This window comes from Natator depressus, chromosome 1 (assembly GCF_965152275.1).
Source record: "Natator depressus isolate rNatDep1 chromosome 1, rNatDep2.hap1, whole genome shotgun sequence".
Taxonomy (NCBI): Eukaryota; Metazoa; Chordata; order Testudines; family Cheloniidae; genus Natator; species Natator depressus.
The window spans coordinates 343,836,139-343,849,321 of record NC_134234.1 but is presented as its reverse complement, the minus strand read 5'-3'; the positions used below and the strand labels follow the sequence as shown (position 1 = coordinate 343,849,321).

Sequence of the window (13,183 nt, the reverse complement as noted above, 5' to 3'; positions counted from 1 at the left end):
CTTCCCCCCCGCCCCCCGGGCGCACTTTTGCACACCGTCTGAAGCTCAGAATAGCAAAATATCAAATGTAAGATGTGGGATTTCCCCAGATCTCCCACTCTTGGGATATCCCCTGGGACAGTTTGATTAACTAAAATCTTGCTGATTGACCTTTAGTTGTGTTTGCTGTGCCCCTTCTATTCGGATCTGTGTTCAGTAAATGTGCCCCCATCACAGAGGTACTGATTTATGGATTGGTGCTCGTTACATATAGCACTAATACATGGTCACCAGCCAGACCTGGTTTCATAACTACCTATGCACCCATCACTTTATTTGGGACATAGAACTTTACTGATGGAGGAGTCAAGCCTTTAAAATTAGTCTCTCTTCATGAGAAAAGTAGAAACTGGACTGACTGGGTTTTAAGTGGGCTAGCATGCCGTTAACCTCTACAGGTGCAGATTTTCAAATGCACAGAAGTCCCTTAGGCCTTATCTGCACACAGTTTGGGTACCAGGATAACTGTCAGCTTTTGGCTGATAATTATACTGACCCCGCCCCTCATACGGACACAGTCATACCGATATAAAGCATGCGTCTGTGCATATAACTGGGTCCACACTCAGGGTGCAGCGCTTTCTTAGATGCAGTTTTTGTGTGTGGACCAGGCCTTGGGGTGTGAGTCACATTATCTTTCCATGGTTATTGGTGTGACTCATGCCTGAGCAAGGAGGGGGTGGAGGATTCTGTCTGACAGATGTTTGACCTACATGAAATGAGCTGATGACTTCAGCTGAGCTCCTAGTGAGCTCTATCCACTGCTGCAAGACACACTAGTATCTGCAGAGGTTTGAAGCCAGGAGGCTGAATTACCCTTTTGCTTGGGGATGGCTCCCTAGGTCAGAGTACGCCCAGCGTGGGGACATCTTCACTGTTACTCTGCAGGGTCACGCATCCAAACGCTGTCCCAGCACTAAGTTGTTTGATTTTTAAATCAACTGCTTAAACAACAAGCGAAAAATGCAGGTTTGTGAAGCCGAAGGAGCTGCTCGTGGCTTTGCTGAGGCTGCAGGTGTATGTGTGGAGCCTGTAAAAGTGCTTTTCGGCGGCAGCCTTCTGACGACTTTCCACATTGGGAGGATGGGGGCGAAATCCTGTCTGTGAAAATGACGAGTGGCTGTTTTTCCTCTCCCAACAGGTGGTAGAAATTTCCTTTAACTTCTGGTACAGACTGGGGGAGCATCTGTACAAAACAGATGATGCAGTCATACACAGCATCTTCAAAGCCTACATCCAGAGGCTTCTGCATGCTCTGGCCAGACACTGTCAGCTTGACCCAGACCACGTAAGGCTGCGTTCAGCTCTCTTCCTTTTTCCTCCCCTGCTCCAGTAGGCTGCAGTGGACATGGGGGGGGCTGGTGAAATGCAGCTCACCTTCCCCACGCGCTGATTGTCACTGCTAGCTAAGGAACCAGGCACGTAACGGCTCTGCATGTAATGGCTAGCTAAGGAACCAGGCACGTAACAGTTTTCGTCCCCCCCCCCCCCCCTTCCATCTGCAGTTAGGGATGGAAATGACGGGGTTGGGCAGTAACGAAAATTGCCATATACTTAGAGGGCCTAATCTGACATCCCCTCCCTTCAGCAAGTCAGCCTGTGTTCCGGCAGAGAGGTCTGGTGGCTGTGCTGCCCTAGAATGACTCTTGGGTGGGCAAGTGTGGGATGGGGGAGCTGGGTGCTGGCAGGTCTCATTTTTGCTTTTGCCATTCTTGGGTTCCGTTCTCCCCCAGCTGAAATGCCAGTGTGTGGAATTGCAGGCTGAGCACATTCACCTGACTGTCCTCCCCGCTGGTCACTGTCTCCCTTCTTGAAGGAGCCTGAGCGGCTTGGAATACTTAGTGCCATCCCCAGCTGTATTCCCCCACCTCCCAGAGACTTTGCATGGGTCTGAGAGCTTGCCTTTATTTCCGGAGCTCAGTGTGGGGAGAGGATCTGGCCTGTTAATGCAGGTTGTGTGGAGTGGGCCAATCATGAGCCCCAGATACCTCGCTTGACATGATGTTGGTGCTCCTGCTTTCCATCCCTTGAAATCCCCTTCACCTGAGATGGCAGAGAGGATCACATGGTTTAGGGTGGCTTAATGTAATAGCTTATCTTGCCCTTCCCTTGCTCTGTGAGTGAATTAGGATCTGGAAGTCCCCTTAGCTGCTGTAACCCCACTTCCTCCAACTCTAAATCTCTGCTAGGAGGGTGTCCCGGAGGAGACAGATGACTTTGGGGAGTTCCGGATGAGGGTCTCGGACCTGGTGAAGGACTTGATCTTCCTGGTTGGATCGGTGGAATGTTTTGCCCAGGTGAGCCCCTAGTAATGCTGCCGTGGCGCTGGATAAGTTGCCTCGGAGGGGATTCTGTTGCCTTGGGTGTGTTTAGCTTGGCTTTGCACGCACAGGATGATGTAATGTCCATATTCTATGAATGGATTGTTACCCTGAGATGCCGTGTCTTCTCCTTGTGGTGGTGTTGGCTGCTCACCTCCACCATGCTGGCCAGAGTCAGCTCCTGTGGCTTGATCCTGGATTGCCATGTCCCCTACCACTCGCTGTTAGTTCAGAGCCCACTCCAGCTCCAGTGGAGCATGTACTCTCCCCTCCTTGACAAAATGAAGGATCTCTGCGTATCCTGTCACGTTCACCACTGTGTGGTCTGGCTGGGCCCCAGGGGCCGTCTCCCAGGTTCCTTTCCTCTCTGCTGGCTGAAGCCACGCTGCGCTGCCCCTCGGGGCGTTCAGCAGCGAGGACGCTGCAGTCACTCCGCTGTGTGATAAAAGCTGGTTCTTGGTGGCGGGGTGAGATCGCCTCCAGGAGCTGCCGCCAAGCGGGTCTCGTCACAGACCTCAGCGCGCTTCAGGCCTCCTCTGAGACCGCGGCGCTAGCAGTGAGCATTAGATCAGCCTCGGTGCAGAACCAGGCTCCAGAGAGTGCTGGGAAAGCGGTTTAGGAGGAGAGGAGCAAACAGGTACTTCTGCCACTTCCCAAGGAGAGGTGCTACCCTGCTGCTGCCTCGGCTTTCTTAATCCTCCTGTGTGACCGACTCTCTCTGCCCCACAGCTTTATGCTACCTTGAAGGATGGGAACCCTCCCTGGGAGGTGACGGAAGCTGTTCTCTTCATCATGGCCTCTATAGCCAAGAGCGTTGACCAGTGAGTATCAGGCACTGCCTGCCTCTGTGAAGACTGGGTGTAGGGGCTCGTCCCATTTGTTTTCGGGGCTCTGGCTGCAGCTAACCAGTTTACTCCTGGGGGAATTCTGCACCAAAAACATCCACAATTCTGCATATTTTATTTGTCAAAATAATGCAATATAATCACACCAGTTTCACTTATTTTGGTAATTTATTTGAACTACCATACAGAAAAACAGTCGCAGTAACTGTTCAGCATTTCCTAAACACCTGAAAGTTAAGTTACACGAACACAGTAACCAAGACCCTGCATTCCAGTTCTAATCCTGGATTTTCATTTAAATTACAGGAGTTTTAGTTTGCTGTTTGGTGTTCTGTGAAGCAGACTGTCACTTTGAATTGCTCAGACTTTCACACATGGAAGTCGGACAGTTTTGCTAATCATTGTCCTGCATTTTTTTCCAATGGATAAGTGAAATAGATCCTCAGCTGTAATCTAGCCCCCTTGTGCCCCCTCTCTGGCATAGGGGAAAAAACACGAGAAAGCCCAGAGCCCTTCCTAGCTCAGGGTTCCCTCAGTGTCCTTTACAATAAGGCTCCTTTGCACACTCTGGCAAGGTATAGGAGCCTGAATTGACTAAGAATAGGAACAATTAGCTAACATTGGGAACATTAGCAGCCTGCCTGCTTAGTTGTTACATTTCTGCTCTGCCTCAGGGACAGAGCCTGCTTCACCCAGCCCTACGCCTCCAGGACACAGCAACAGCGAGCAAGAGAGACAGAGTGAGTCTCTCTCACTGGTTCATACAGGCACCCGCCCAGCCCCACCCCCTTAATGTCTCTCCAGGGGCGCATGCACGCCCAGCCTCCCCGCCCCCCATGATCTGCTCTCAGCTGCTCCCAGCAGATGCGCCCAGGCTGCCGCGGAAGGGGCGTGTTTTTCCCCACAGATTTCTTTGCTCCCTCATTGTTCTGTGGGGGAGCCAAGAGATCTGCGGCAGGTACGAATGCTGTGCCCCCACTGGGGTGCAGGACCCCCCCAGGAGTACCAGTTGCCAAGATTCAGGGACGGCTGAAAATACCCTGAGCAGCTCCGAGTTGCTCTTGTCTGTAGCGCTTGAGCCGCTGTCCCCCCAACCAGCAAGTCAGGTTTACCCGCTAAAAATGCAGGTCCTGCGAGCTTATGCAGAGACCTTCCGTGTGCCACAGGGCTCCTCAGTCGAGAGAGAGATTCCTGCTGATGTGAAACGTAAGTGAGGAGCCCCAGATACCTCAGTGCTGGACTCCCTCCTTGTGTCCCGTCAGGACCGTGCATCACCCGGCCTCTGCCTTCATTCTCCCCATTCTCTGTTCTTTCCCAGCCCCACTCCTTAATGCACCCTCAGCCAGTGCCATCCGCCAACACCCTCTGCTCCTCAAATCCCTCCCGATGTTACTGCCTGGTATCTCTCGTCTGGCTTGTGGAAGGCGGGGAGCCCTTCAGGGCAGGGAACAACTCTGTAAAGTACTGTTTCAATTGCAGCTCGCGTCACGAGTCTGTAAAACGATTATTGGCGCATCCCCTGCTGGCAGCGGCCCTAGGATCCAGAAGGCCACTGCTTCCCGGCTGGTAGAGGGGAAGGTCAGGGGGCTAGGAATTCCGTAACTGTGCCGGTCCCTGGAGGCTGGCGCTCTCTGTTGTCTGGTTGTCCGGGATGCCCTGACACCAGACGACTGAGTCACAGAGGACTAGCAAAACGAGGGGGGGAGAATAAATTAAGTGTTGGCAAGGTGTTCAAGTTTTTCCAGAACAAATCTATCCGGTCTCTACGGGGCAGGTGCTCCAGGGAAGAGGTGGTTGATAGTCTGTTGCCTGTAGATTCACCAGCTCAGACTGCCAAGCATCAAAACTCATCCTGTTGCTCTTCTTCTTCTTTCTAACGTCATTCCCCTGTAGCAAGAATGGAGGTTTCCGAGAGCTTGACCATCTTGTTGCTTTGTGTCTCCCGGGTCACTGACCCTTGTTCCTCTGAACACAGCCTTTCCCACTGTGGCTCCTCCTGGTCGCTGATAACTTGGTTAACAGCTGAAAACACAGGCACACTGGTGGAGTGAGACACCTCCACCAATAGGGCTGAATTCCCTTCTGGTACCACTAGGAGGCGCACTTCCCCTAGTTCAGGGCATAGCTGATGGTTCAGGGCAGGATAAAACAGATGATGTCTAGGGCTGATGAGTTGGATTTCTTGTATCTTAGAGATGCTTTTTGTGTCCAGTGGAGTAGGTGGCGATGGAAGGGTCCTGTGTGCCATCCAAGTAGGAGCCCCACAATGATCTGAGTGCAACCCTCTCAGGGTTAAACAGGAATGCCCGTTGAATTCCTTGCTGAGTGTTTTCCTCTCTGTCTTGCCCCATAACCCTGGCTCTTACCAGATGGCTCTTCTCATTCACTCTTCTTCAGCTTGCTGCTCCTTCTTGCCACTAGTATTCTGGAGCTTGGTGGTCCGCTCCCCAGTGTAAAGCTTGGACTGAATAGCGTTTAAGTGCTGAGTATTGTTACAGTTACTGTTAAAGATACTGGGCCCCCGCTGGGCGGTGTGTCAGACTCTCTATCCAGGCTCCTCAGGGTAGCACCGCATGGTTCCTTGATCTAGCTGGTACTTTCAGCCTTCAAATAGCAGAATCGATGGAACTGTTGGTTTCTTGCTTGGGAATAGGACTGACTGTGCCAGATACTGAGTAACCACTGTCCTCTGTCCCCAGGGAGAACAACCCGACGCTGGTGGAGGTGCTGGAGGGGGTGGTGCGCCTCCCCGAATCCGTACACACTGCTGTCCGCTACACCAGCATCGAGCTGGTGGGAGAAATGAGTGAAGTCGTGGACAGAAACCCTCAGTTCCTGGGTGAGTCTAGCCGTTGACACTAGCTCAGTCTCTGCACTTCAGCTGGCTTCCCTCTGGGAAGTGTGACCTCTCCGAGGTCAATGCGGGACAGATAAACCAGTGTGCCTTCTAGAATGAGGCAGAAAATGAAGCTGTGGGAGTCCTCTGTATAATCCAGTGTCTCCTTGTGGGTTTCTTCTCTTCTCAGATCCTGTGCTGGGTTACTTGATGAAAGGTCTCTGTGAAAAGTCACTGGCCTCTGCTGCTGCCAAAGCTATTCACAATATCTGCTCAGTATGCCGGGACCATATGGCTCAGCACTTTAACGGCCTGCTGGAGATTGCCCGCTCCCTCGACTCCTTCATGCTGTCTCCAGAGGCTGCTGTGGGACTCCTTAAAGGTATTTCCTCACATGCCCAGACACCGCTGTCAGGACTTACTGCTTAGTGCAGACGTGCACTCGATATTGTGAGGGTCACCGAGGGGGTGTATTACAGCCCCCAGTGTCACGCTTCAGTTGACATTCTCAAATCACAATGAATTCTGACCAAATCACTTTCAGGCCAGAATTTTCCATGCCTGTTCTTGGCCCAAAGGTGATTTTTTGTTTTGTTTTAAAGAAAGTTGGATCAGAATTTTTTCAGTTATGCTCAGCTCTGAAGAAGAAGTAGAAAAATACAGGTTTTCTGCTTTAAAACCTACTGCCGCACTTCATTCAGCGACTCTGGTAGAACGTTGAAATGTAGCATGAAAATATTCTTAAGTACCAATGGGACCGAATTTGAAGCTAGTCTGATAATAGTTTTGAGTTCATGGAAACTGGCTTCTGCTCATGCACAGTGGAAAACAAAAGTTTTTGTACTTCTGGAAACAGACTGATTTGCACTCGTGCAGTTCTTAATGTTCATTCTTCAATGTATTTCAATAGCCATCAACTTGCATTAAGGTCTTCAAGCAGCAAGCTGTCTTTCAGAAGTACAGTAAAAGCTTTATCCAGCATGTTGGGGGAATAGAGGGTGCCAGTAGGTAAAAAAATTTCCGGTTAACTAAGAGGGAGGGAGTTTGGGTGTTGGGAAGGGGCTCGGGGTTGGGGCATGAGAGGGGTGAGGGGCGTGGGCTCTGGGAGGGAGTTTGGGTGCAGGAAGGCTTAGGGCAGAGGGTTGGGGCATGGGAGGGGATTCGGGGCGCCGGATCCAGGCGGCGCTCATCTCAGGCGGCTCCCTGGAAGCAGCGACATGTCCCTGCTGCTCCTAGGCAGAGGCGTGGCTAGGCAGCTCTGTGTACTCACCATGCCCCGAGCGCTGGCTCCGGAGCGCCCATTTGCCGGGAACCACAGCCAATGGGAGCTCTTGGCCTGCAGGTGGAGGCGTGGCTTGACAGCTCTGTGCGCTGCCTCCGCCCACAGGCACCGCCCTCGCAGCTTCCATTGGCCGCGATTCCCGGCCAATGGGAGCTGTGGGGCCAGCGCTTGGGGCGGGGCAGGGCGAGCAAGCCGAGCCACCTGCCTGCTCTGCACCAACTGTACTATAAACCGGACTTTCAGTAAGATCAGAAATGCCAGTTTATAGCGCTTTCCAGTTGGTAAAGTGTCGGATAACCTAGCTTTTACTGTACTTGCTTATCAATGTATGTCGTTAGCTGTTTAATTGCTTGTGCATCTGTAATGTGGCTTGCGTTAAAGATTTGCAGGACCTTGCATCTAACTTTTTTTTTTTTTTTTTTTTAAGAGTTTCAGGCTATCCTAGCACTTGCACTGCCTGGAGGGTTTGTTTTCTTTAAACAAAACAACACATTGCATTAAGGAGTTTAAATACTCGTGAGTTTTGATACCAGAACATTGAATTGCATGGTTAGGAAAGGGCAAAGTGAAGGTTCCCTCAGCAGTATTGTATTGGCCATGTCAAGGAGAGGTAACGCTGTCCGTGTTTTCTGGTTTAATATGCAATTTCCAATTTACGTTGTAAAACACATGCCAGGAAACTTGCACTGAGTGACACTTGGCTAAAACGACTGCTGCTGTTGCAACCTTAACTTGTACATTTCCTGACCAGTGCCTGACTGCACCCTTTATGTTGCATTAACACATTTTGCATATCATTTTATGTTTGTGCTCTGAGTACATTTTAGGTAAGGTGCTGCTGTTACCACGGGCCCTTACAGCAATAGGCAGTGACGGGGCAATGCAAGTGGTGTTTGATTTTGTACCGACTGTAAGACCCCTAAAATGCTGTAGTATAAGCTTTTACTTTTTTTTTTCCGTCCCCCAGAAGTGTGTAATTTTCCAGGATTATTGCAATTAGGCTGAAATATAAAGAGCTTTTACTACATGATGACATGCTATTTCAGAAAGGGGTTTATATGCTACACTGATAGGCATGGTATGAATGCTGACAGAAATGTTTTGTGCCTATTCTAAGCTCAATGGTGCATCGTGCTTTTCTTTTCAGGTCAGGTGTGATTTGAGTGGGGTTGCTAGATTTTTTCATTCATCTAGGTTCTTCTCTTACTCCAGCACGCCAGCATCTTTCGTCTTCCATCCCACACATCCATTTCAGCGTCTGATCAAAATGAAGCAGCAATGCCAAGTTGTGGTATATTCAGAGGAATGTGTTTTATCTGAGGAGTAATAACTTCATGTCCAGTCAGGCCATGTGGATATTATTAGATGTTTTTTCCTGCTGTGTGTAGGGAGATTTCCAATTGATTTTGCTGCAGTTGGATCCATGTGGGGAAACTTGTTCATTTAGTGTCTGAAACTGACTAAACTTCCACTCGACCTTCTCCCTGAATTCTTTTCCTCTTGCATTCCAGGGACAGCGTTAGTTCTTGCCCGGCTACCCTTGGAAAAGATAGCAGAGTGCCTCAGCGAACTGTGTGCCGTTCAGGTGATGGCACTGAAAAAGGTACTTCGGGGCACTGCAGTTGCAGAACTTTTGCCTTGTTCTGCAGCCGGGTTGGTTATGCCAGTCTGTAGTAAGAATTTTCTGTGTGTTGCTCAGTAGAAAACTTCCACTGTGGCTGCAGTGTTCTTCAAGTGCCATAGCCCTGAGCAACTTACTGTTCTGAGCCTGGGGAAATAATGTGGGAACGGCAACAACGTGAAGCGAGACCTGAAAATGCAGCGTCATGACTTCCGCTGGCACTCGCTGCTGTAGCTCGCTGAAGTCAGTGCAGCTACACAGATTGACACCAGCTGAGGAGCATAGTAGCTTAAAGAGGTGTAAGAACCAGATTTGCAGAACGCTTGAAAGTGTTGTCAATACATGAGCCAATTTGCATGAAATGTAGCCGATTGCAGCTTCAGTATGGAGCTAGTCTCCTCATGTTGTATCTCCCAGCATGCAGTGCTTCATCTCTGCTGTGATCAAGATGGATCGTTGCATGCTGAAATCTATAGTCTCTATGGACTGTAGCCCTACAGTGTAGTTGATGGTGGTCACGGGCCACTTACCCATCCCTGAAGTATAAGTAGCCCACGCTGCCTTTTCATTTAGAGTCTTGGCTAAAGGAAGGTAAAAAGTGGAAAGGGCTGGGAAGTGAGGGGAGGGGCAGCTAAGTAAGCTTGCATGGGATACTCCCATATGTCATTCCTAAAATGACCTGCCATTTTGGAGCCAGGTGGGCTGAATGGCTCCCTCTCTGTTGTGGAAGCTGAGTTAAGTGTGGTGTACAGTTTGATGTGAGTAACTTGTGAAGCGCGCTCACCAGCTGATCAGTTTGTCTCCTCCTGGTAGGGCTCTCTTTTGCCATTCTGTCTGAAATCCCTGTCAAGTAAGCTCTGAATGCCCCATGGAAAAGCCGTAGGTAGCAGGAACTTCCCATCTTGTGCAGCTGAGACTAGTCACCACTCAAATCTTTTCACAAGCCCTAGTTCCACATCTCTCCCTTCAGGCTCATAGCGTGATACTCCCCACTTCTGGCCTGCTGCCTCTCTCTCTAGGAACAGAAGTCTTCTGCTCTGCATTGGCCAGAACATGGGGAGTCTGAGACATGAACATTGCTTGTGAGGTGTGAAAGAGGCATAGTTTACTTTGTGTTCTCGGGACAACAGCCATTCAGAACGGAGCTCCTTATGGTCACTGAAATCTCAGCTAATTTTGCTTTTTTTCTCCAGCTGCTGTCTCAGGAGCCGAGCAATGGCCTGTCTTCAGACCCCACTGTGCCCCTAGATCGACTGGCTGTCATATTTAGGTAAGAGAGGTGGGGACTAATGCAGGCTTTGTTGGGAGCTTCTGAGCAAGATTGTCTTGCTGGGGGCTGGATGGGGCCTGCTGATCTCTCTAGATCAACTTAAAATCCCTGAACCAGCCAGAGGTTCTCATTTACAAAGGTCTGTAAAAACAATACATTCTTCTTCAAGTGCGCTCGCCCTATGTTATTCCACTGTGGGTATGCATGTATCCAGGCGCCTGCTGTCAGAGTTCCTGAAAGCAGTGTCCATTGATCTGCACATATGCCCTCGCTGTCCTGTGCCTCCAATCCAGGAGATAAAGGGCAAAACAGACCAACCGCCTCTCAAGTTCCTTCTTGTAGTAGGAAGAGAGCCTGAGACATAAGCCCTTGTATCATAGGCCTGGTATGAGGCAGGACCTGCTCACAGAATCTGGCAAGAACAGGGCTGATATTGCAGAAATTCACATTCCTAAGAAGTACTACACACAGAGTGCTCACACAAACACAGCCATATCAAGGATGGTTCAAAAACATTCCCCAAGGATAAAAGGAACACACTGACCCCTCCTAAAAGATAAGGTCAGGATAACAGTACGTAATAAAAATGTTTGTTTTAAACCAACATGTACGAGGTGATGGGTGATAACTAGCCACGTCAGGGGGCAGTAACTAACTATGTCAGAGGGACAGTAACTAACTTGTTTGTATCAAGGTATAAAGATGTAGCTCAGAGGGAGTGTCTTTGTCCAGCCGAGTGGGGAATGGAAAGTCCCACCATTCACTGAGCTGCTTCCATTGTCACAGGCATACATATCGTAGTATCCTTGGGGGAAGCTCACGTTGCAGCAAGGTTTACTATCTGCCACTCTTTCCTCAGTCATACCTGTGAGGAGTGGAAACTTCCTCTGAAGAAGCACTTAATGGAGAAGGTCTTGAGGCTGCAGTCAGGCCCCAGCTGGGGGACACCCCATACATTGGCCTGACTCAGCAAGGAGTGCGTTTCATGCCGTGAAGTCAGACTTAGGAGCGAGGGAATGAACTCCTACAGACCCCCTGCTGGGGTCTTGTCGGGTGGGCCGGGAGTGCTCTCATAAGCACAAGAGCAAATTCTCCTCTAAATCCATTTCAAAGCAGCCAGATACAACCCTGCTTAAGTCAAGCAAGTCTTTCTCCTCAGCCTGTGCCATGAGTCGGCTCGGGGGCATGACAAAAAGGGCCACAAACCCAGGGCTCCATTGGCACCAAACCACTCTGCTGGCAACAGTGCCTCTGGCACTGGCAAAAGGCAACCGTAGAGAGTCTCAACCACCAACAGTACTACCTCTGCCTTGCCCGACTGTGGCACAAACTAACTCCTCCGGCTCCGTTGGTTCAGGCAGACGGACCACCTCCTATTCTGGGGCGAACAGAATCTTGCGCTACATCTGACATTTTTGGTCTCCCTGATCTCCAGTCTCCATCACCATAAGGTCCTTGCCTCTTGAGGGAGGCGTTGACTCCACCAGGAGATGCAGTTTGTCGGAGGAGTCTGTCTCCCATTCCATTGTCCAGGCGTCATTTCCCTCCCGCGGAACCGTCGGTTTGGCCAATGGATTCAGAATTGGCTTTTTTTTTTTTCCCCCTTGGGAGACTGAATCACCCAAGGAACCGACATCACTTCCTCCAGGGCACGCCTTCCCAGACCAGCCTGGAACCAACGCCTATCTCATTACCTACCTCAGAACCATTGGTACCCCATGCCATGGGGACCTCCACAACCCCCCATTTGACCCCTCCTACTGTCTGTTCTGGAGTCCCAGGGACCTGGACCATCTTCCAGAGTCGACATGATCCACGAGGGAGTCAGTCTATCCCTTCCCTGCGAGAGGACAGCCAGAGCTTCCTCTGGCCCCATGGAAGAGCAAGTTTATGAGCAGGATCCGGTGGTACCAATGGAGACTGTCCTTATCTCTGGATGAAGCAGTCACTCTGATACCCATCCCTGCAGCGATGATCGCAAACAGTTCCAGGAATTGTTGTGTAAGGTTACAGAGGAGCTACAGATCTCCCTGGAGGAAGTTTAGGATCCTCAATGTAAACTCCTGGATGTTCTCCAAAGATCTGGATCCAGCTGAATAGCACTTCTGGTTAACGAATGAGCTAGAACAGTCACTTTCACCCCTTCTGAAGATGGCAGAAAAACACCATATCGTCCCAGCCAAAGGGGTGGAATTTCTTTTCTCATCCTGCGCCCAACTCTTCGGTTGTCCAGACTGCCATGGAGATATCTAGACAGCAGCATCCTAGACCTACTCCAGTCAATACAGAGGGTAAATGCATTGATTTTATTGGGAAGGAAGGTCTTCCTTTCTATTAGCCTTCAGTTCAGAATAGCCAGTTACCAAGTACTGTTGCCAAAGTATGATTACCTGAACTATTCCAAGTTCATGGACTTGGACAAGCTTCCACAACAAGATGGAGCTCCGTTACGAGCTCTCGTTGAGGAAGGCAAGTTGGTTGCCAGGCCCACTGCTCAATCAGCAGTAGGTGCAGCACTGTGAATCATGGCTTCATGCTTTCGGGATACCCAAAAAGAAGGGGGGCTGGAGACCTATCCTCAGTCTCTGTCATCTCAGCCTCTTCTATTCACAGACTGAAATTTTGCACGGTCACACTGGCATCTGTGATCCCATTCCTGGAAAGGGGCATGTGGTTTACAGCTCTCGATATGAAGGGCACGTAGTTTCACGTGGACATTCACCCCACTCAGATATTGTCTTAAGTTCATGGTGGCCCCTGACCATTTTCAACACCGAGCGCTCCCATTTGGTCTTGCTACTGCCCTTAGGGTCTCTGACAAGTTCTTTTTGGTAGTAGCAGCCCATATGAGGTATCACAGCTTCACCATCTTCCCCTATCTCTGTCTCATTGCCAAGACATGTCAAGAAGCTTATGAGTCGACTTCATCAGTGCTCTAACTCCTGTCTTCCCTAGGGGTCGGCATGAAC

At 50.1% G+C, this 13,183-nt stretch overlaps 1 protein-coding gene across 1 annotated transcript in view; it reads left to right on the top strand.

The window, feature by feature from the left end:
* TNPO3 (transportin 3) overlaps positions 1 to 13,183 on the top strand; it is an 80,571-nt gene that overhangs the window by 51,893 nt on the left and 15,495 nt on the right. Inside the window, exons 8-14 of the mRNA XM_074942762.1 lie at positions 1,181 to 1,327; positions 2,229 to 2,336; positions 3,090 to 3,181; positions 5,905 to 6,044; positions 6,232 to 6,423; positions 8,835 to 8,926; positions 10,138 to 10,214. Coding sequence (XP_074798863.1) covers positions 1,181 to 1,327; positions 2,229 to 2,336; positions 3,090 to 3,181; positions 5,905 to 6,044; positions 6,232 to 6,423; positions 8,835 to 8,926; positions 10,138 to 10,214 — 848 coding nt within the window. The remainder of the gene's footprint in view (positions 1 to 1,180; positions 1,328 to 2,228; positions 2,337 to 3,089; positions 3,182 to 5,904; positions 6,045 to 6,231; positions 6,424 to 8,834; positions 8,927 to 10,137; positions 10,215 to 13,183) is intronic.